The following is a 24089-nucleotide window of genomic DNA, read 5'->3' as shown; positions in this document are numbered from 1 at the left end:
TCTGCATTTTGCAATTTTATTTTTTAACTTTTTCATCACATTTAATTTTAAAATCTGACAAACGCATATTTTGTCATCTAGCACTATCTAAGAATGATAGCGGGGACATTTATACTTTCCCTCCGCGTTCCTCATCACTACGCTACTTATCATACAAATATATTCCAAAAGATATGAACTTACCATGTTTTTAGCAGATTATTAGCATTGGGGATGCAATGATTGATTCCCAATATTTTTGACACTTCCGAATCACTGATGCTCTGATAATGAATGTAACCTTACCTTTCTATGGAATATTAAAATGAATACGAGAAAGTTTATATTTCAAAAGAATTAGCTTAAACTCCACACAAGTTTGGAATTAATCTAAATTCTTAATATGATAATAGTTATTTTGCGATAGTGCTATCTTTGCTGCTGTTTTCAAAAATTTGGAAAGCCCATGGGGCAAATTTCGAATAACTCAATTTTAGGAAAAAAATTCCAATATCCATGAGTTAGAAATTGCTTCTAATGATAATAGAACGAACAATTCCAATTATGTAAAGTTAGTTCTCTTTGCTTAAAAATTTAAAACTAGAGCATGTACTTTACTTTTTCTTATCCATTATATAGAATCAAATTTTAATAGTTCTATGAGAAAAAACAATTTTAATGAAATGGAGACTGTTTTATGACAAGATTATACAATGCTGTGATGCGCAGTGATAGTGCTTTCAAAAAAGCTAGTAAAGAACAATGTGAAATCTGATAATAAATAATGATTTCAAAATAGTATTATATAATGTGAACAATAGCTGATGAATAGTAAGAAGCAGTTAAAAGATCGGGGACAAATCTGATATTCTGATAGCTATTTAATAGATGCTGCAAAAATTTACTCACGGATCTATTCAAAGGAATGAGGACAAATGTTTCAGATATCGTAATAAGTCTTTAACCTAGTACCTACCTTCTTTCAAAATACTTTTAATTAGAAAATAACGAATGCTATGATTTCTCCGTTTTATATCCCTTCAGTAAAGATATTTAACTCAGGATGTTCCCCAAAATAAAATAAGAGAACATGACAGAAAATCGTAGAAAGAAACCTACCTTGCAAAGTGACGTTGACACTGTTCAATCCTATCCTGACACTGATGTCGGCAAACAGTTTTTCTCTAGAAAAGGCTCTGTAAGGAGTGCTTATGGAGGCTTCTGAAACATGCCAGTCTGTGCCATTATTGGCCACTAAAATATAGAATATTATTGCATAGATACAAGAAGTCTAAAATGGGATAGCAATGTAGAACAACTCGTCAAATAAAAATCATTTCCAAAACCAAGACAAGCAATTTAAGTAACAGAATTTTATCATAGAACCTATTGTTATACAGGATGTCTTCTCAGAGAGAGTTACAATAGATCATTTCTAAACTGTTAGATATAGGCATATGCTTCCATTTGGATAAAAACTCTAAATGACAAGGTAATATTTTGTTGTTAGTAATAAAAAAATTAAGAAATCTAATTTTTTTAAACGAAATGTTCTGGTATTTTAAGCCTATTTAGTAATTTATTCTTGTTACATTAACATTTTAAACAAAAAAATTTCCATGCTTCTATGATCAAAATTAATCGAATTAGCGAAATTTTAGTATCACTATTTCAAATGATTTGAAGGGCTGCCTCGAAAAAGATCAACTACTCAACAAGCGATTCTTGGTGTTGACCGTTGTTAATTCGTTTAAAATAATGAAATTCGGATTTTCACTACTCATTAACTCTTAGTTGCAATAAAGTGTATCATTTTTTTTTTTTTTGTTTAGAATGTAAAAGTCTCAAAAATATTTTACTAAATCTGACAAATAGAACAAGAAGTCTGTATAAAAATGTAGATTTTATTATTTTTTTCAGAAGGAAAATTCTATTTTATGTTGTTTGAGTTAATAATTCTTAACATCATTCTAAGCACGGGTAGTAAATGCCCATTTCTAAAAGTCCAGAAATCAGGTTGGGTCCATATTGGAACGGACATCCCGTGTATATCTCCGACTGCTTTGAATATTTATTCGAATTTTGGCATAACTAATTGTGGTTTGCACTCTTTTCTATTATCAAAATGCATCATTTTAAGCATTTTTCTTCTGCGTGAAGTATTTTAACATTTGATATATTTTATATAAACATTAATTTTTAAATATTAGATATTATTTTGAAATAAGCAATTGTTACTTGGCATATTTTTAATATCCTAAAATCTTAAATATTGTAGCTAATATAAGAAATATTATGTTAGTCAAAAACATTTCCATTAAAATTATATTTAATATATATTGAGATATTGAGATTTTTCTTTTAACATTTTTAAAAATTTCGTAGCATTTTTAATAAAAATTCTTTTTAAAGTGAGATGCTAGTTTAAAGTATTGTACTTATTTAAGATCTGTATTAGCTTGTTTAAAGTGATATATGGCTTTTCATTCTTATCAAATAAGTAACGGGGGAAAAAACTCAAAAGCAGGAGCCAATGCACATATGCATTTATGTGTGTTTGATTAAATTCAATAGTTGGAGAAAGTCATAAATCTATGAATTTTCCGGTTTTAGATAAGTTAAGCTGTCATTTAAGAATGAAACACGCATTATCTTCACCTTTGACAGCCAAGAGAATTACTTATACGTGTCAATAATTTTACGATCTGCTCAAGTGAAAGACTACTGCTGCTTTATTACGTATCATGCGCACGGAGAATGTGCCCCTTCAAGCTATTATCATCCGAGCATGTCAATCCCTTTTTAAGCTTTGTTCCATTATCTTTTATGAAAACTTGGTGAACCGGAAAAAGTGAAGGTTTCACGCTAAACGTCAAATTAACCTTCCTTAAGTAGCCTACTGATACCAATATTTGAGTGCTCCTCCCTTTATAGAAAGTACGAGAGAGGGGGGGGAGAGTTTTAAGATGCTTTATATAAGGAATATATATATATATATATATATATATATATATATATATATATAGGGGATAAACATAAAACTTTTGCTTTTTACTTGAAAAAGACATTAAATCACTTTTTATATCGGAATAACCCAACATTGGCTGAAAGTTATTTAGAGTTGAAGGAAAACGCCAAAATGAATGCGAATTCAATATTTAAAAATATATAAATATTTACTTTTCTTTCTTTGCATATTTTATATGTTTATAAGGCAGATGATTAATAATTCAAATATTTTTTATTTTCTTTAAATCAATTGTTTTTCAGAATAATACCCATATCACAATATTCATAATGATAGGAATGTTATTCTGTCGCAAGAACTTTTTCAAGAGGATAAACTGCACTGAAGTTTAAGGTTCAGAACATCATAGTAATTTTGTTCTGAATATAGCAAGGGCACCTCAAAGTATAAAACTAGAAATGGTTAGAAGTATATTAGTCAGTATAATCAAATGTCATGTAAAACACTCGTTTCTTTTAAAATTGAAAATATATTTTAAATGTGGTTTTTGTCCAATTGAAGTTACCCCTGTAAAAATTTGAAGAAAATTGGTTTGATGCTCAGGCGCGTTTTTTTTTTCGAGATTATGTATGACTTTTACTTGTTTCGAGAATAAAAATTCAATTTCATTTTTTTAAATAACCGCACTTTTATTCAGCCCTTTTCAATGTTAGGTATGCCTTAACATTTTAGGAGCATTTAAGCAAGTAAATGAACAAATGAGATTATCAGACCGCTATGATTTTCAAAAGTTTTCTCGATTTAAATTATAATTAATCGCTTCATAATTGAAATTTTTAAATAAATATTTAACACTACAAAGTATTTTTTACGTGATGAATTTTGAATTCTCAAAAATAATAACAATAACTTTCTTGAAATAACCTCCACAAAAGACAATGAAATGGATTAGAGTAAACGAACCACTGAACCTTGAATTAATTAGCAAATTATTTACTAAATGATTCACTTATAAGTATGCGCTTTAAGGAATAATTTTTGAATGTTTTCATTTGATTAAAAATTTTAACATAAATATCCGCATTAATGCCAAGAGAATTAATTAATCCTAATTAACTAGCGAGTGTAAAATAGTTTTTATTGTTGTGTGTTCCTTTAAGGAATGTAACTTTACGAGTACTTAAGAAAAAAAAATTACTAGAAAAAACTCAATTTTCTTGTAGTAAAGTGAAACATCAAGAGCAGCCACTTTCCGTTGAGACTGGTTACTCAAATGAATTGAAAGTCTTTCATTTTTAGGCATAAAAATAAGTGTTAAAGCAAATAATAATTCATTACTTAAAACAGAGTAAATTTATCGATTTATCAAAAGAAAAATCCCAAAATTATCACTAAATTTCCCTAGTGTTTTTATTTTATTGACACAATGAAATTAAAAATCTTGCATTATTTTAAAATCAAGTATTTTTCTTTAATAACTAGCTTAATTTACGTTTTGTTGCAATTGAAATGTTCAGCTAACTTTCCTGTATTCTTACACTTGCAATTTTTTTCAAACTGTCTAAGAATGAGTAAAACACATTTATAAATATAAAAATTGATCAAAGATCAAAAGACTGCTAGTGGTGAAAATGGCATTTTGGTTTGTGTTTAGTGAGCAGGATGTTTCTTTTTTCCCCCTTAATTAGATTAAAAATGATAAATTCTGATTTTTTTGACATTGTTTTTAAGTATATATCTTTTGTTCCGCATTTTTTTTTTTTTTATAAAAGACCCAAAGTCAGAAAGATTAATCGAATGAATTTCAATGAAGTTGTATGCCCACTCAAAATGGTTCAAGAAGCCATTTCAGAGAGAAAAATGGCAGAGAGAGAAATGGCAGCTGTAAAACATTTTATCATAATTCCTTTCTTCGCTTTTGCTTTTTTGAACGAGTTATCTTCAACTGAATTAAGGAATAAGGTAGGAAAATTGTTAGGAGATTTATACATTTATATTATAAAAAGTTGAAAAAGAATTGCTGCGGATACATTTTTAAAAACCTTGGCATTAATTTCTTTTTCAATTTCAAGAAAATCTATGAATGAAACAAGTAAAAAAACCCTATAATGATTTTTTTTTATTTTCTGAAGACGTTATTGCTAGGATTGAAACCTAAAAAGAAAATTTTTATCGATTCAGATGAAAAGAATAAATTTTGATTTAACCCTTTGATAAATAAATATAGAAGAGAGGTAACGAAATGCTAAAAATAGAAAATTTTCTATTATCCACGATTGTTGACATACACATACGCCTAGTTGTTTAGTTAAAATTTAACAGTTTGCTGAAATCTGCTGTTTAATAAGTCCTAATTGCATGCGCAGACTTAAATTGTAATTAAAAAACTTGTTCAAAAACATTATCGATTTGTGCTCTCTTCCAGTCATATTGTAATTTGAAAGCTGTTGCTATGCCATCCACTTCCTTTTGTCTTTAGATGATATCTGGTATTCATTTTAAAAGTTAAGTTTATGGCATATGGGACTTTCTACCACCAAAACAAAATATATGATCTCTACAGTTGTGAACTTTAAAATTCAAATCTATTTATTTTCTTACTTGATTTGCAATTACTTTCTCTAACATTTTGCAACAGCAACAGAGCTCTCCAAAGCAAAAGCTTAATCAAGCAGAACATGACTTTCTATTAGTTTATTTCCTCTGGAAATCGAAAGGTTTGTTTTGACTACAGTATTAATAGCATGAAGTCAATCATAACAACTAACTTAGATGAACAACATCTTATTACACTTAGTTTAGAAAACTAAATTATACTTCCACAATCAACAAAGCATTCTTCTTGATTTGCCGTACGCGTAAATAGGGAAATCAATTGGCTAAAAAATTTGCGATGTTGGTCAGTTGTGAAGGCTGGGAGATTCTTGTGTCATGATTTTATTTTGCTATATCTCTTGAAAATGTAGAGCCGTAGGAGCATAGAGAGGGTGGGGGATTATACTGATGTTGTATGTAGAAAACATGAGCTTTCAAATTTAATAAAAATTATTAAAATCGATGCTGTGATGGAGACTGTCATTGCTTTTCTCGCAGAGAATGTATGGTGAAGTTGTGCATTTTAGATTTCTTTCTAAAATAGGAGGGCAGGCGATTATTATTGATATATAACTTTCATATGAAATATAAATTGGAAAAATCAGTTTAATGGTTCGGATGGGGAGCTGTTCTTGGTTTTTAACAGTTACATTAGATATTTATCTTAAGTACGGCTTAGTATAACTGTGATGTCACATCAGTTAATACACTTAAATTGCATGTGATTTGCGAGTCATACGATTACAGATGTTTGCTTTTAACGCGATTATGAGATATAATCGCGTTAAAAGCAAAGAAAAGCATGAAGTATAAAGTATATACTTTTTTATATGTAAAAATTTTCGATTGGTATTAATTCTTAGAATAATTCAGCACATAAGCATTTTTATAAGTTACTGTAGACATAACAATAGATTATGTATTGAGATATAATGCTCAGTGATTGCAAATACCTTACTGATAGCTAGCTACTCCCTACTTCGATTTGTTCTTAAAATTCATTCATAGAAGAGCAAGTAAACCACATTTGATTTTCAATTCGTTTTACTGTCACAAATTCACTTCGAATTCTATTATAATAATTATAATGCTTGTAATACTTGTCGAGACAAATAGGCAGAGGCGATTAATTTCATTTCACATATAAAAATTTCTGTAATTGGAAAGTTAAGCAGAAAGTAATTAAATTTAATCAAAATTTAAACAGCTATTCTAATTTATAGAATATGGCATGAAAAAAATAATGTGCTATATGTCATAAGATTTGAAGATCTAAACGAAAATTATATTCATGAAATAAAATAATGTAAACTTCTGAAATGTAATTAAAAAAATATTTTGTTGAGTATCAGTTTTTTTTCATTTCAATGCACTATTCCATTAAAAGAGAGACATATTACGATTTCTGCTCATTCTGATGAGATTCTAACAATATGAATAATAAATCCCTTGAAAAAATTCCATAGAAAAAAAAATTTAGATGGGACATTTTTGTTCTATGTATCATGAACAAAAAGATTATCTGCCAAGGAATTAAAATGACTCTTGTCAGATACTTTATTCTTTTTTAATCTATTACCGTTTTGTTTCTTATTTAATGACGATAAAAATAACGGTATTTATAAATCGTTATTCCGTACATTATTAAAGCCTGGAAAACAAGATAAGAATGCTCTTGGTATTTTTAGCCAAACATCTTTTTCTTCAATTGCATATTTGTTTTTATCTTTGTCACTCACGGTGACAAATATTTAAAATTTTTTACAATCGTTATCTAATCCTATAATGTTAAATATTTCAGGAAAAATCATTGTACAGTGAATTTTGAATGTATAATTGAAATCTTTTTGTCTCGTTTTAATTTTATGAAAATTAGATTCTTTAATAATGTTTGCAATATGATTTCAATCTCAGTAAATTTCGAAGATTATTTACTGCACAGTTGAAAAAAGAATTATATTTCCACAAGTAATGCATTTAATTATTCCGATGCGTAATTATTCTGATAATTCTGCTAATATTTTTGAAGGAATTAAAAGAAAAAATAATCGACCAATTACTTCAAGATTTATTTCTGAAGTCATTAGATGAGTAATTAGGAATCTGTGCAGTTTTAAAGATCGGTTGTGTTTTAAATCCTCTTAGCGGTCTAATAATATGCAAAGCATTAGATATAACTCCAGACAATAAAGAGACTTAAAGGAATTTACAATTGCACATGGATACGGTGAAGCCTGAGAATTAAAATTCTTGCAAGTTTTCGTAATATTCTTGGTAGTGATCTACAACTCCACAGAGAAGCACTGAATAATGATTGATTGCAAGAGGAAATAAAATTTTTTAGAAATGAAATTAGAACATTTTTTAAAATTTTGTCCAATGAAAGCTTTTTCTATCGACACGACACTCATAATTATTTTACATTATTGATTACTTCGTAAAATCAGTAGTAATCAATATCGGATTTACACATTTTGTACCTCCCAATAAGTTCATATTATGAGGTATATCTTGCCGATTTAGTTTCTCATTCTTAATATCTTGCCGATTTAGTTTCTCATTTATAACTTTATATATTAACGATTTAAATTTTTTTCCTTTAGTAACCTTGAGAAAATATATGCTTTTATTTATTTTTCAGCATCCATATCTTGTGAAAAAAATGAATTAAAGCTATAGAATTCTTGAAAAAAATATAAAAAATTATTAATGATTTTTTAGTTATTGAGTAATTATTATGATTGGTTATAAGTAGATGATAAAATTCAATAAATTGTAATATTGAAAATAATCATTTTGCAGGTTGATATCCCTAGTGATATATAATATGACAAAGTAAATTAATTAATAACATATAATAAATTGGTAATTATAACTTATTTAATATCCATTTTAATATTTCAATGTGAATACTAATATAAATAACTAGAAAATAATAGTACTAATACAAAATAATATTTCATTGTAATCCAAATCTAAATCAAAGAATTTACAATTGTTTTTAGAAATTTATTAATTTGGCAATTGAGTTAAACATTTTTTTAAAGAACCTGTTTGTGCCCCCCTAGCCCTATTACTTTAAGTGGCTAACTGTTTACTCGGAAATCAGTCGCTATCAGCAAAAATACACATTGACTATATTGTGATAATAAAAAGTTTATTTTCCTCTTCTTTAACATTTTGTCTTGAGGACGAAAGACGAATTTATTCTTTTAGGTATGAAAAACTATACTCGAAAACACGAGTATCCCGTGATCTATAAAAAATACATACATGGCACATAAAACATGAGTCATTTCATGATCTGTCAGCAATGTTTCTTGTATTTTTATCCAAGACAAATATAGAGATATTTTTGTTTACTTTTGAGCTTACATACAATTTTTAATCAGCAGCAATGTATTAAGTAGACACTTATTTATCTTATATTCTTGTTCTAAAGGTCATTAAACATTTACTCAGTAAAATTCTTTGTAATTGATGCAGATGGTAATATTTTCATATATTCATATTTGTCAATGATATGAGACAGGGGAAAAAAAGAAATCATACATTTAACATAAAATTATTATTTTTAAGTCTTCTTCAGAAATTGCATGATATTTTAGTTCAGGTTTGAAATAAAATAATCCAAACCTATTCTCAAGAATACGAAGGAGAACCTGTTCCTGACAAGATTAACTTTAGTGCTATTAGGATAGGATGTAGTAAATAGTCTTGAAGTGATGTTATCACTGATGCAACCGATATTAAGCAACTTACTCCAGTGAACTATCTCTTGAGATAAAATGATTGCAAAATAGGCTTCCAGGCAAGAAGCTATACAAATGATTACATTTCTGTGGAATTAAAAGAATTGTGTTCTGTTTGATTTCATGCCACATATTTATCCCAAATTTTTTAGAAAGTAGTTCGTGAGAAATATACTAAGGCGCCTTTATTACTTTTTCCTACTTTTACATTCACCGATGGCTAACATAAAAGAAATTTCCTGTTATATTATATATCAAAAATTCAATTTGAAAACTTAAAATTAAAAAGAAAATTCTAGCCATATTTTGTAATTTTTGTAAATTTAGCAGTCATTTTTTTTGTCGGATCTCAGCATAAATTTTTAATGGCTGATAGCCCTTTCAATATTATAGCTTAAGTGTAAAATCAATAACTTGTTTTAAATTAGTAATGCTCTCTAAAATTTTCAATTAAATTTTTATGTACCTTAGTCTCTTAATAGCTCCCTTCTGCAAAATATTTTTAAGATTAAAATTTTGATAGCCATATAACTCATTGTAATACAGAAATCTTACAATATTCAGTACGTTTTGCAACATTTATCTTCAATTTTTTGTCAGCTGACATAAGATTTAAATTTGAATTTGAAATAGAAGAGAAAATTTCAATAAATATGAAAATTTTTTTGGTGAAACCAAACATATTTCTTTAAAAAATATGACTACAGAAAATCGACAAATTTTTCCTTTGGCTCTGTAATCTTATGTGTATCAAATTTTTTTAAAATATAATTTCTGAAAAATTTCAAGAATTATTCAAGAACTTTTTTATTCATAAAATTCAGTTTCATACTTAAAATATTTAAAAGCAGTAAATAATGTTTTATTTCAATAAATAAATTTACTTCTAAAAACAATCATGAAGTCTAAATTTTAAATAATTCTTCAATTCTACAAATGAAATTCAGTAAAATTAACTTGACAGTCTAATGTTTAAATCTTCTTACATCAAGCCTCATCGAATAATAAAACTTTGAATATCATTATTTTAGGACTGTCAACAATTACATTATTTTAAACAATCCGTTTTGGGAAAAGCCCAAGCCCTGAATGTTTTTTCTTTAAGAGAGTCGATGGAGAAGTCTAAAATCGCGCGTTTTTATGGATTAGATATATTTAAATTTTCATACCTCATTAAGTTTTATTCTCACTAGAGTGGAACTTTTTTCTTGAAAGCATTAGTTTCTCAAGAATATTTTGTTAAATAACTCACAAAACAGAGAATCTGTATAAAAATTTAAAATTCGTAATTCATAAGAGTATTTATTGATTCAAACTATTTAAAATATAACTATTTCATTTATATCATTTTTTTTATTATATATATATCAATTAATAAAGTTTTAAAAATAACTGTTGGGCCTTTGTTAGAGTGGATATACTGTATATATTAAACTATATATGTCTTACATAAAATTGAATTTATAGCTATTTTAAAGCATCACAGAAAAGGTTTTCTCGTATTCTTTCTTTTCCCAGAAAATATCACAATATAGATTTATGCGATTTCATACAAACATATGTTGAACATGTCAGTTTCCAATGTTTAATTTTCAGTAAGAATTAACTGATTTTTTCAATTTGAATTTCTGTCAACTTGATAGCAACGCGCTGATAAAAGCTAATTTTTTCCAAGTACTCATAACGCGCTTGTAGAGGCTAAATTTTATTTTATTTTTGTGTGGAATAAAATTTTGGAAAATATGATTAAATTATTTTTAAAAAATCATTAATAATAGTAACAGTCGATAAATTAAAACATTGGTATGATTGAAAGGATTATTTTTGGAACTTTAAGATAATGTAAAAATCATGTTTGTGCGATAATATTTTTGGAAATTATCCTAAAAAATGCTGTAATCTCCTTTAACTTTTAAATAAAATTCCAACTAAAAAAATCGCTCCGAGATGCACATTTCCGACCTCCAAAGTATACATGTGCTAACTTTAGTAGCTGACGGTAACCGGTCTTCCTATAGAACGCTAACACACACACACACACACACACACACACACACACACACACACACACACACACACACACACACACACACACACACACACACACACACACACACACACACACACACACACACACACACACACACACACACACACACACACACACACACACACACACACCTTTATCATAAGCTTATATATATATCGCAAGAAAACTTTATAATGAAAGAAGAAATTATAATGGATTCTAGTTTCAATTATGTAACGGAGATTTCTACAATTTTTTATGCAAAACTCACTTTAATTTTCAACCACCAAGAAAAATACTATCTAAGGGATAAGTTTAGATTATAATTCCCTATGGAAACTATGGAATGATTTCTGCAAATCAATGGGTTTGCATAATATATTAAATATAAAATGCTGACCGCATAATATTTCAAAAATTGTCCAAATAAATACTGTTGAAGTGATGATAAGCAAAAGCTCTTTAGTGAACCGAACTTATTCAAGTTTAGTTATAGTTAGTTCAATGATTCATTTTGAAATTACACAACGGCTTACTTAAGATGTACCTCGTTATTTTGAACATTGGCTAAATGTCGGCAGCCTCTTTGCAAACAATGGTACGACTCAAGGGAGAATGTGTTTAATCCTGCATAGATTTCGTGTGTTTCAGACTTGTACACATGAGATTTTTCGTGTACTCAGACTTGTACGATCCTCCGGTCTTGAATCCGGAGATAATATACCGGATCCAAGCAATAATGTACCAAAAAATGTAGCTATATCCTCATAATTTTCTTCATGTTCTGGTGAAATCTAGTTGTAAATACAACGAAATATTGTTTAGGTTTTAAATGATTGCAAATAGATCCAATTCTCAGCATTTCTTTCTAAATGAAGTGTCGCTTCTTCGAGGTGGGAGACTTTAATTCAATAAAATTGACTTTTTGTTTAGTGTAAAGGAGCTTTAATATCGTTTTTAGAAGAGTAAGGGAATTTTAATGATGATCGTTTAATTAATCGTATAGAGTAAGGCAGCTTTAATAACGATATTTATTATCGTTATCGTATAATAAATATCGTTCTTGAGATAATTTTTGAATCGGAATTCTTTAATCTTCAAACAGACATCTTATTCTGCTTATTCTAAAGTGCTTTTTATTTTGCGCATATAATAAAGAACACTTTTTCTCTTGATAAACCACTATTCGATGAACCGATCCTTCTTTATGATTACAGCTGCTATAATTATTTTCTTCGAACTTTGTCTCTCCAAGACTCAAATTCTTGTGAAAATCTTATTGGGGCACCAACATTTTAAAATAAAAATCAAGGAATTTACTAATGATGAATTTAAAAAAATTAAAATGTCTGATTAAATTTGAGTGAAACATTTTTGTGATCCTAATGATTAAAAATCAAATCTATTGAGAGATATAAAAATAACAACAACAGCAGAAAGTCTGAAAATTTTCATTCTCCAATATTATTCAGTACAAATCAATTTGGGATCCTGTTCATTGTTAAATCAGCCTTATTTAAGGATAATTTGAAGGAGCACAACTATTGAAACAATAAAAAGAATGAAGTATCTATAGATAGATGTATAACTATAATATTTTTTATCCTAGACATTTCTATGGTTACAACAATCTTTAATCAAATCAATTTTGCTTTCATCTTTAAAATGCACAAATATTTTTCGAGATGCGCAATGAATCAATAGTCTCTATGGACTTGCACTAATTGCAATAGTTGAAACATTTCTCAAGCACCAAATATTTATAAAGATAAATGTCATCACTGTCTTTGATAGAAATAAAAATTGTATCATTCCTTTTCATTTTAAATAGCGCTAATACTAATTAATAATTTTAAATCAGCATTTTTATTTCAGATATGCAGTAATTTCTTTGTAACTAATTTGGACATATGTTCCTTGCGCTAACCCGATATTGCAGGATCCTTTTATTTGTTCAATTATAGTTATATATAAACGTTACAAATAAAGATCGAATGTAAACCACTACAAATGAGAGAAAGGGATATAGCGGGAAAACTTAAAAATTTAGAAGTTAAATTTTTTATCTAAATTTTGAAAGATAACTTTCTTTAAGCACACTATTTAATATATGAGTAATCTTATGAACTAAGCATAAAACTTTTCAGTCTCAATGGAAATATGCAAAAATGTAAGTATACAAATATACATCATCCAGCAATGAATACTAAAAATGATATAGCATTTCTATGATTGTAATGCACGAGCCGACATAGTTCTTGAGCATCCAGATCTTCTGACCAGAATTATCTTATTGAATTTAGAACCTGTGATAAGGTTTTAATACACCCCATATGTCTGACCTAATATTCTTCCCAGCGCTTCATATATTATGTTCGATATTATAGACATTAGTTTTAAACAGCAGTTGATATAGAGAGTAATTACGAAAAATGACTGTATTATGAGATGACTAGAAAAAAATTAGAAAAATGACCTCTAATTATAAATGACTATAACTTCCATGTAAACAACAATAAAAAGAAAAAAAATGAAGATAATTCAGAATGGAGCTCAAAGTTTTGTTTACATATGTAATAATTGCTTTATATCAGAAAATCTGAAACTGAATCATTGGCAGATCATGTATCAATTTTTTAGTGGATCGGTACAAGATAATCAATATATATGTACCTTTCTATAAATGAAAATGGTAAACTGCTTTCTACAATTGATACCTTTCTACAAAGTCTTCAAAAGGCCACACATTAGAAATATTTTTTGTAAAATTATACTCAATAATAAATGTTTTTCTACAAAAGCTCATTTTTGGCCCATATTATTCTTACAGAGAGTGAACTAGACCCATAATTCCAGAAAAAAAACTCAGTCTGCTGAGGATGAAGTGGAACGCTAAAGATTCGATTTCTAAAAAGTGATTCACAATCCGAAAAAGTTTGTTGTATATAACTCTTTTTGATCACATAGACAGCATGCAAGCAGCAATCTATTTCACTATCATGTGATCCATTCTCTAAGAGTTCGACATTCGCGTGTTTTGTTTGGGTTTTGTAACAGTGATCTTATTAGAAGAATAATTCAATTGATTCTGCATTTTTGATTTCATATACATATATTTACATACAAAAATCTTTAGTACTCAAACGGTTGAAATAGAGTGTACAATACATGCAAATAAAATGAGTACACAAGGTTTAAGTTTAGGAGTTTTAGATAACCACATTCAGAAGAAGCAACAGTATCTGTTGCATGCTTTTCTATTTCTGACGTTAATTCATTCGTATGATTAAGGGGATTCAATAAAGTGAGCTTTTTGTATGATGTAAACAAAATTTTAAGCTTTCTTCTGCACAGTGTTGGATTTAAGTATAAACTACACAAATTTTAGCTCAAGGCTTCCTTCTTGTAACTCCCCCCCAAATAAACATTATTCAGGTGAGAAATTATATATATACATGCAATACTTAAATGGATTTGTAAAGTTTCATATATCTGGAAACGATGATGATCTCATCAAGCCTAAATCCAGTATTCTTTTAAATTGTATTGAAATTTCTTTTCCATCTACGTTTACAAGGAAATTATAGCCACTTGTATCTTTAGTTAGTTTTGAATTGTATGAAATGGATTTTCACTATATATTTAATAAAATTACCAAAACTTGTCGTTCATATTCTTTTTTTATCTTTTGGCATCTGTGTGCTGAAAATTCTTATTTTAGATATCAACTAAAGTGAACCGAATAACGTATAACATCATTAGAGTTTTTTTATTCTTGAATTTTAAATTCAACTTTCATCAAAATATGATGTGCAAGCTTGGAGAATCGGACGGTAAAACAGTAAAATGGTTTTAGACTTCTGTTTGGAAAAGCAAATTTAATTTATTGAAAAGGGTGTCGAAACAAAAGAGAAGAACTTGTGTCTAAAGAATAGAAATGAATCACAATCATGATGTGTGACCCAATAAAAAATCTTATTGTTTAGATGTTTTATTTCAATTTAAACATTTTTTTTCTTTTGAATAAGCATACATAAAGAACTTCAAGAAAATATTTAGGATAAAATTTTGAGGACAAAAATTTTCGAATTCCGTATTATACTCGGGTTATTTGTCATGCACCAAAGCATTTTTTCAGAAAATTCACATGACAAAATTTTTCTAATAACAAAGAATTACTAAAAAATATCACGATTTCGAAGAACAACTGAATATTTAATTTTAAATAATATTGTCTTAATGTCAATGAAAAAAAAACCCGATTAATTTTTGTAACCATTAGAAATGAATTTAATAATTGTAACATGATTTATAAGAAAACTACTATTCCACTATTATCTTTCACTTCGCGATGATTTTTTTTTCAAAAAATTCATTGCAAATAATAATTTATAGAGGATAAATATATCTTAAATTATCGGATTATGAATAAGTATATTACATGTTTTACGAAAGGAAATTTCAATCATTTTTCAAAAATTTCCAGTTAGACACTAGACAACATGTTTAACAGCCATCCTGAATAGAGAATAAAACAATAAATGAAGATAAGCTTCATAAATATTCTCAGGCAACTTATATGAATTTTCTACTATCGATTAGGTTGCATCTAATATTTCCGTCGAATTGCTTCAACACATATCAAAGTGTGAGTAAGTACAAAACAGCATCTTCATTGTTTTACATTGTTAATGTGGCTATTTAAAACATAGCATTACATTATGCAAAAATAAATCGAGCTGGCAGGGTGAGAAAATTTATAAAGCTTATTTTCATAGGTGAACATCGGTGTTTCGCTTTTCAATAAAAGGCTATTAATAAGAAAGAAAATGTTTAAATAAAATAGTTATAGGTATTAAAAATCCAGAAAATGAATCATCGAAACTTACGAAGCATAAATAAGTCAAGAATAAATTAAAACAGAAAAGTAAATGCAGTAAAATATTTTTTAAATAAATGGAATTTAAAAAATTCTCGAAAGTCTATGTTAAAAAGGATATAATCTGATAAAATGTTATATTATTATCTACATCATTTCATTTCGAAAACATTATCGTTATCAGAAAATACGTATGAGTAATTTTTCATCTGATCGAATTTGAGGAGCAAAATAATTATAACACTCAATAAACATTGCTCTAAAAACGTTCTTTTAAAACTAAAGTTTCTACCTGTTCGTTAATTTGAAATAAATTATAAAAATTAAATTTGATATTTTCATTCCGTTTCAGTTATTATGTATGAATGCCTTTTCCACTTACATATTAAAAATGTGATCACTACCCATTCTATTCACTACCTGTGAGACAATTATTGCGTTAACTTCAAATGTAAATATAATATATCATAAATATAAAAATGTTCAAATATGATATATACTTCTAGAACTCTATTTCTCTCCTTAAATTCGGACAGATGGAAAGGCCTTTTTGGAGTGACAACCATTTAATTTATGACAAAGTTGAATTCTTCAAAAATCAAATTAGAAATTTCTTGAATCAATATTTTACAAATATTGATCGGAAATTTTTTTATTAAACACTCCGGTATAAAATGGACATCAATGGAATTACAAAAATTTCGTACGAATTAAAAGTAATTATAGAAATGCAAATTTTAAAAATTTATTCTTGACTTAGATAAAAAAAATCTTTAAAATTCAATTGTTTATTTTATAGACCTTCTTACATATTCAAAACTTTTCCTTTCTCATACAAATTCTAATTTAAGTGATAAAAATATTTTTCCATTCCCTTTCCACATACTTCTCTTAATATTGTTGGGTAATAGGGCGCGTGATGTAGCAGCATATTTTAAATAGTCAATCCTACAATTTCAAACAATAAAATTGCTGGGTTTTTTTCTCTAGTAATTGCAATATAACCAATATTTTTCTTTGTCACATTACAAGACAGTTACTTACTTTTTTCGTGATTATTCTGCTTAAAGAATTAAGACAGATTTAAACTCAAAGTACAAGATAAAATTCTCATTTTTACTCTAATAAAATTTGGATTTTATTTGCATCTTTAAAAAAAAGGAACTGATAAAAGCGATAAAAAATTTAGTAAAATTCCAAAGAATTAATAATTTGCTCCTTTATTCTAGTTTCTTTGAAGATAAAAAGATTTTTAAAAATTTTTTTCGAAATATCTTTATGTACTTGAGAAAATTCATTTGATTGCTTAAACACCAAAAAAAACGACATTTCTATTTCATAATCGTAAAAGAAAATTTTAAATTGCATTAAAAATTTTGAGGTACAAGTGAACAACAATTACATTAATGATAAATAACCAGAGTAGAAAGCGTTGATTTCACAATTTTTCTTATTCCATCAACATAAAATTTTCTTACATTAGTGTTGTTTATGCTTTGATTTCTCTAAACTCTACATAATAAATGTGATCACTACCCATTCTATTCACTACCTGTGAGACAATTATTGCGTTAACTTCAAATGTAAATATAATATATCATAAATATAAAAATGTTCAAATATGATATATACTTCTAGAACTCTATTTCTCTCCTTAAATTCGGACAGATGGAAAGGCCTTTTTGGAGTGACAACCATTTAATTTATGACAAAGTTGAATTCTTCAAAAATCAAATTAGAAATTTCTTGAATCAATATTTTACAAATATTGATCGGAAATTTTTTTATTAAACACTCCGATATAAAACGGACATCAATGGAATTACAAAAATTTCGTACGAATTAAAAGTAATTATAGAAATGCAAATTTTAAAAATTACAAATTAAAATAATGTATACAGTTTCTGGACATCTACTGGACTTCATTAAAGTCTATGAATAACGTTTTGCTCTGAATGAATTAATTTTATATTATTTATTAATTTTTTCACCAGCAATCTTAACTTAAACCTTTTTAGTTCTTTTCACGTAAAATGAAGAATCATTAAACTAATTATAGGATTTTTAAAGTTAACTCCATAATTATATCACTAACAGGAATTTATTCTAAAATAAATAAGATATACTCAAATATTCGAAATTTCATTGGAATCATATCAGTAGGAATCACCAAAATAAAAAAGGAAATCTAACAAGCAGATAAAGTAAATTATTTCTCGAAGGAGTTAAATAGACGTGATTTTGAAATGCGAAATAGACTACTATTATATGGGCCTCGAGCTCGTTATTGAAAACTATATTTAATGTATATAGCTTGCTATAAAAAAATTGAAACAACTATTGGCACAGACTATTAATTATTTTCATAATTAATAATCTGGGCCAACAAAAAATAAGAAAAATCATGAGAATTTATCCAGAAATATTTTTGAAAATACAAATGTCAAAATTTTTTTTTCTTTATGGCATAATTGCCTCCATATTTGAGAAAATTAAAATTATGTTATATGTAAAGATGTTCTTCAATAGCGAAGTTACACAGCTCTTTAAATATCCAAGAAAATGGAGATCATTGTTATCCAAATATATGCTTTAAAAAAGTATATCCGTAGAAACAGGTAGAGGAAGTTTAATCTATATTATTCCTTACAATTGTTGATAATTATTACTTTCAAAGTTAATTGGCATTTTTAATAGTATTACGATATTTCCCAGCCTTTCCATTGAGAATAATACATTATAAAAATAATTTTGGTCAAATTAGTTAAAAATTTTATTTGCTTGTCAGAGCATTAGAATTGCAAAATTATTTGAAAACTCATAGAAAATAATTAAAAAACACATTATATTAATTCATATTTTTAAGAATTCATTTCAGTAAAATTTAAAATTTTTTAAATGTTTAATAAAAAATTTGAATTAAATCTCTCTTGCACTTTAACAACATGATAAATAATCTGAAAAAGCATAAAATATCTTTAAGACTGAATTTTTTAAATTTGTAATAGAGCTTTCATACAATAATATATTGTAAATTTTCATCATTGTTATTATGCCAATAAACAGAATTTACGAAAACGAATTATTATATCTAGGGTATATGAAAAGCAAAATAATTGGTTAGATACATGTTTGAACTTTTAATAAAGTTTTTAAAAAGCAGTAAAACGTTTCAGAACGTTTATGTTTAAAGAAGATAAGATTTAACATTGATGATGCTTGTTATGCGAGGTTTGAATGTACATACATAAAATCCTCTATAATTATGCAAAGGGCTGCGAAAATCAAACTCTAGGGGGGTGGGAGTGATTGATTTTTTCGGCGCTATGAACAAAAGTAGGGAGGCAAACCGTTTTTTAAAATAAACTTATAAGCTAAAGTAAAATAAACCATTTAAAAAAATTATTAAAAAAAACATTTGACAGCTGGTAGTTTAGGGTTAGTAAAAATGGAGGGTTACTCGAAAGAACAATGCGTTTCCATTGTTGAACAATATTTCAAAAATAATGAAAGTCTAGAGCCCACAGTTCGAAAAATTGATAATTGGCCCCCTAGATAATTGATTTAACACCATTGGATTTCTTTTTATAGAGTTATTCGAAGATAAAGGTCTATGCCAACAAGTCCACAAGCACGAGTGCATTGAAGGAGGAAATTCGATGCTGCATCAACGAAATTCAGTCACATTTATGCAAAATGGGCATGGAAGATTTCGACAAAAGAGTGCGTAGGTGCCAGCTAAGCCATGGAGGTCATTTGCCCCTATGTGTTAATCCATACATAACGCTATCCTGTGTACTTTACGATTCAAGAAAAATATAACAATTTAAAGGAAAGAAACTGCGTTTTTTATTTAATTCAAATCTTGGGTTAAAACTTTGTTCAATCGGGTAACCTACATTTTTACTAACCCTATACTATCAGCTGTCAAATGTTTTTTTAATAGGGTTGCCAACAATTTACAACACGAATGGCGGCAAATTCAAATCTTGTGTTAATTTTGAGACAACCTTTATTATATTATATCTACCTCTGCTTTTATGAAAAAAATTTAAAGTGATAGCAAAATGGCACTTTCCGACTATATCACACGGAAAAGGGTCTTGCGATTGAATGAAGCGACATATGAAAATCAAATTAAAAACTCTGAACTTTTTGAAACGTAATAGAAAATATTAATAAGGTATATTTTACATTTGCCTTCTCAACTAAAAAGGAATATATTCAATAAGAAATTATTCTTGAAAATTATTTTAATCAAGAATTAGAAACACAGTAAAACAATATGTTCATTTTAAAAACTGCATCCAAATTATTATGCTTTTCAGAAAATTTGCAGGAAGGTGTGCAAGAAAATAGCAAACATCCTTTGCATATCCAAGAAACCCTGTTAGGTAAGTATCAGTGATAGATATACTGATAAAAATGAATCCTGTGACTCCCAATAGAAGAAGCTGCATTAGATAGGGTTGTATGCCAAACAAACGTGACCTTTTCAAGCATCAGATTATAAATATATTTTACAACTATATAAAAGGGATTACATTTCCACTCTCTACAGTTATCATTCTTCAGGTTTATGTTCAAATCAATTTTCATTGAAATATAAAAATTAACATTCCTGTATTATTTAAGAACAAAATATTATTAAGAAACAAGATATAATTAAAAAAAATTTAACAAATAACTCATCCCAAATTTATATTTTGCCAGGTGATTTACAATATTACTAACTATTCATGAATAAATTGAAATTTTTTTTTAAATATATACTTGTCAAAAAAGTATTAATTTAAATTTTTATTTAGATTTTAATAACTTCCCTTTTCATTAACCTATATGATATTGTATAGTACAAATAAGAGCATTAAAATTGTTGTAAGATGATACCTCTCAAAGTTCTGTAGCTCATTTAAGAAAGCAGCAAGACCAATTAAAAAAAGTTGTATTCACCGTTTTTGGACCAATTTCTGAAACTTTACATAGCCGTAAATTCAAAAACAAGTTGCCATGTTTGTATGAAATTTGATATTTTTTATATCTATATTAAAAGAAAATGTGCGTCAAATTTATTGAACATCTGAAATGATAAGGTTTATTGCATATGTTAAGTCGACATGGAATAACATTTTTGACAGCTTTGCTTCTTTCGTTTTCATTATTTGAAAATGAAACAAAGTTTTATTACAACACCTACACACTTATATTACAAATATTGTAATATAAGTGTTATATTACAAATATTATAATATAAGTGTTCCTGAAACACTATCGAATACATAGAATACATGTTCATTCCTTCAAATCATCATTTCCAGAACGTTACGAGGTATTCCATGAATCTACTGTTAAAAATGTTGCAAAAATCTCTTAAAATGCGCTTTAAAGTTTACTTTAATAACAGGAATTTGCCTGCCGCTCTAATTTTACCGTAGCTGGCAAAAATGTATCTTTTCTTTATACATCGACATCCATGTTCAAAATAGTAAGATCGACATGGTATTGCTTTCAACTCCGTATTTTTTTCTTTGTAAATGGGTTCTATAAATATCTAATTTTAGTTATTAGCCTATCTATATATCATGGTGTAATGATGATCATATTTTCATATCTTAGCAACTCATTCAATTCAGAGCAGTATTTGAACTCAATTTTTTTCCTACCAGCATGATTCCACAGTATATGATTAAAAGAATGATTCTCAACTTTTAAAGCTAACTCGAATTATTCTAGAAAGAAAAGACTAAAGAAAAAATGCAAAAGATTTGAAAAACATTCAGTCTCGTCACGCAGTATAAACTTAATTAAATACTTCATTCTTAAAAATAGGTAAAAATGTGAAAACAATGAACAAATATTTTAATACAATTTACTTAAACCCCCTTCTCCTTCAAGGGAAAAAAACCATAGGAAGAAAGATACTGCTCAATAAATGTCTTTTGAGGAAGAGACATTTATTCTGATAAGGATGCCAAACAAGTTTTCAAACTAGAGATAGAAATAATAATAAATAATTTCTATAAATAGAGAAAAGAAAAAAGGAAACAATGTATTGATATTTCAATTACTTATTGATTTTGAACTAACTTTATTTTATTCGACTGATAACTCTACATCATATACCGATCACAAATCACCGAGATATTCAGATCACAATTTGGCCACATCGAATCATTGAAAGCAGGTTTTTGCCTAATACAAACGTGAGTGCCCTTAGAAAAAGCAAATGTAAAATTCACAATCACTTATATATAAAACAATATTTAGCTTCAAAATTAAAAAAGGAATATGAAATCTTCTGTTCACTGATAGAATCAATTTGAAAATACTCTAACGAAAGAAAAAAATCGGAAGAGAAAATCTAAAAGAAATTTTGTTGGCTTTCATATTTTTTGACGACCTACTAAATTTCATGATTTTGTAGAATATAGATATGGCACACTTAAGAAATTAATTCCATGATTATTTCTTACTGACAAAAGTTGAAAATGGCATGCATGACGAATTAAGAAAACTATTTCAATGGGGTTCATCTATTTTCTCTGACAGAAATTGAAACTATCCATTGTTTCTTTTATACAATTTAAATGCGATTAAATTAAATGGAAATCGCAAGTAATTATTCTTATTAGTTTATAGTAATCGTACAACAGTAATTTAAGCATAAAGGTTGAATATTTAATAGTGTCATATACACTTAAAGCATTGGCAGTGGCTTGAAATGTTTATTGTCTTCGATGTAATAACCAACGTCCTGCACAACGAGTCTCCAAACTCTATTAATTTTTGATATACAAAGTGAAAGAAATGTGCATTCTGAACACAAAATATAAATTTATTTTCACGAAACTGAAATTTATAATTCAAATATTAATTTTATTGATGAAGATTTGAAAAGTTTGGGAATAAAGCACTTTAATAACATTTTCAATTAAGATTATAATATCAAAAAGAATATATCGAAGTTACAAAGCAGAAAATTTTGGAATGATTGCAATAGAAAAGATTTTCAATTTTTAAGGAATATTATCAAGAACATCATTTAGAGACAGAGGCATTAAAACGTTTACAAATACGCGCACGTTTCGTTCAATATGAAATGAATTCAAAGAGATTTCATGCATCGAAATATGCAATCAAACAAATTTCAGTCAGCTAAAAATATGAATATTATACCATACTTATAATATTCATATATCCAAAAATGTATTCAAAGAAATTTCATTCATACCACTTTCGGGCAAATTCCAATCAACCAAACATTCATTCAGGTAAATTTCAATCACCCAAAAATTCAACCAAGCAAATTTCTTCCACCATTTATGCATACATATAGATTACACTGTAAATTGCAAGCACCGATATATTCAATGAACAGGAAGCAAGTATCTAGTAAATTACATGATGTCCACCACAGCCAAATGCACACACATGCACTCGACACTCACAGATAAATTAACACACATATACTCGTCACTCACAGAAAAATGCACACACATACACTCCTCACTCAGACAAATGCACACACATACACTCCTCACTCAGACAAATGCACACACATACACTCCTCACTCAGACAAATGCACACACATACATCGTCACTCACAGAAAAATGCATACACATACACTCGTCACTCACAGAAAAATGCACACACATACACTCGTCACTCACAGAAAAATGCACACACATACACTCGTCACTCACAGAAAAATGCACACACATACACTCGTCAATCACAGAAAAATGCACACACATACACTCGTCAATCACAGAAAAATGCACACACATACACTCGTCAATCACAGAAAAATGCACACACATACACTCGTCACTCACAGAAAAATGCACACACATACACTCGTCAATCACAGAAAAATGCACACACA

At 27.7% G+C, this 24089-nt stretch overlaps 1 protein-coding gene across 3 annotated transcripts in view; it reads right to left on the bottom strand.

Annotated features, from left to right (window-relative positions):
* Positions 1-24089, bottom strand: part of LOC129980688 (dual oxidase maturation factor 1-like) — a 69328-nt gene that overhangs the window by 9481 nt on the left and 35758 nt on the right. For all 3 annotated transcript variants that reach the window (XM_056091077.1, XM_056091071.1, XM_056091074.1), the window contains exon 4: positions 1099-1233. In XM_056091077.1, the coding sequence (XP_055947052.1) occupies positions 1099-1233 (135 nt within the window). The remainder of the gene's footprint in view (positions 1-1098; positions 1234-24089) is intronic.

Source organism: Argiope bruennichi, chromosome 1 (assembly GCF_947563725.1).
Source record: "Argiope bruennichi chromosome 1, qqArgBrue1.1, whole genome shotgun sequence".
NCBI lineage: Eukaryota > Metazoa > Arthropoda > Arachnida > Araneae > Araneidae > Argiope > Argiope bruennichi.
Note: the sequence above shows the minus strand (reverse complement) of the source record. Positions and strands in the feature narration are given on the sequence as shown.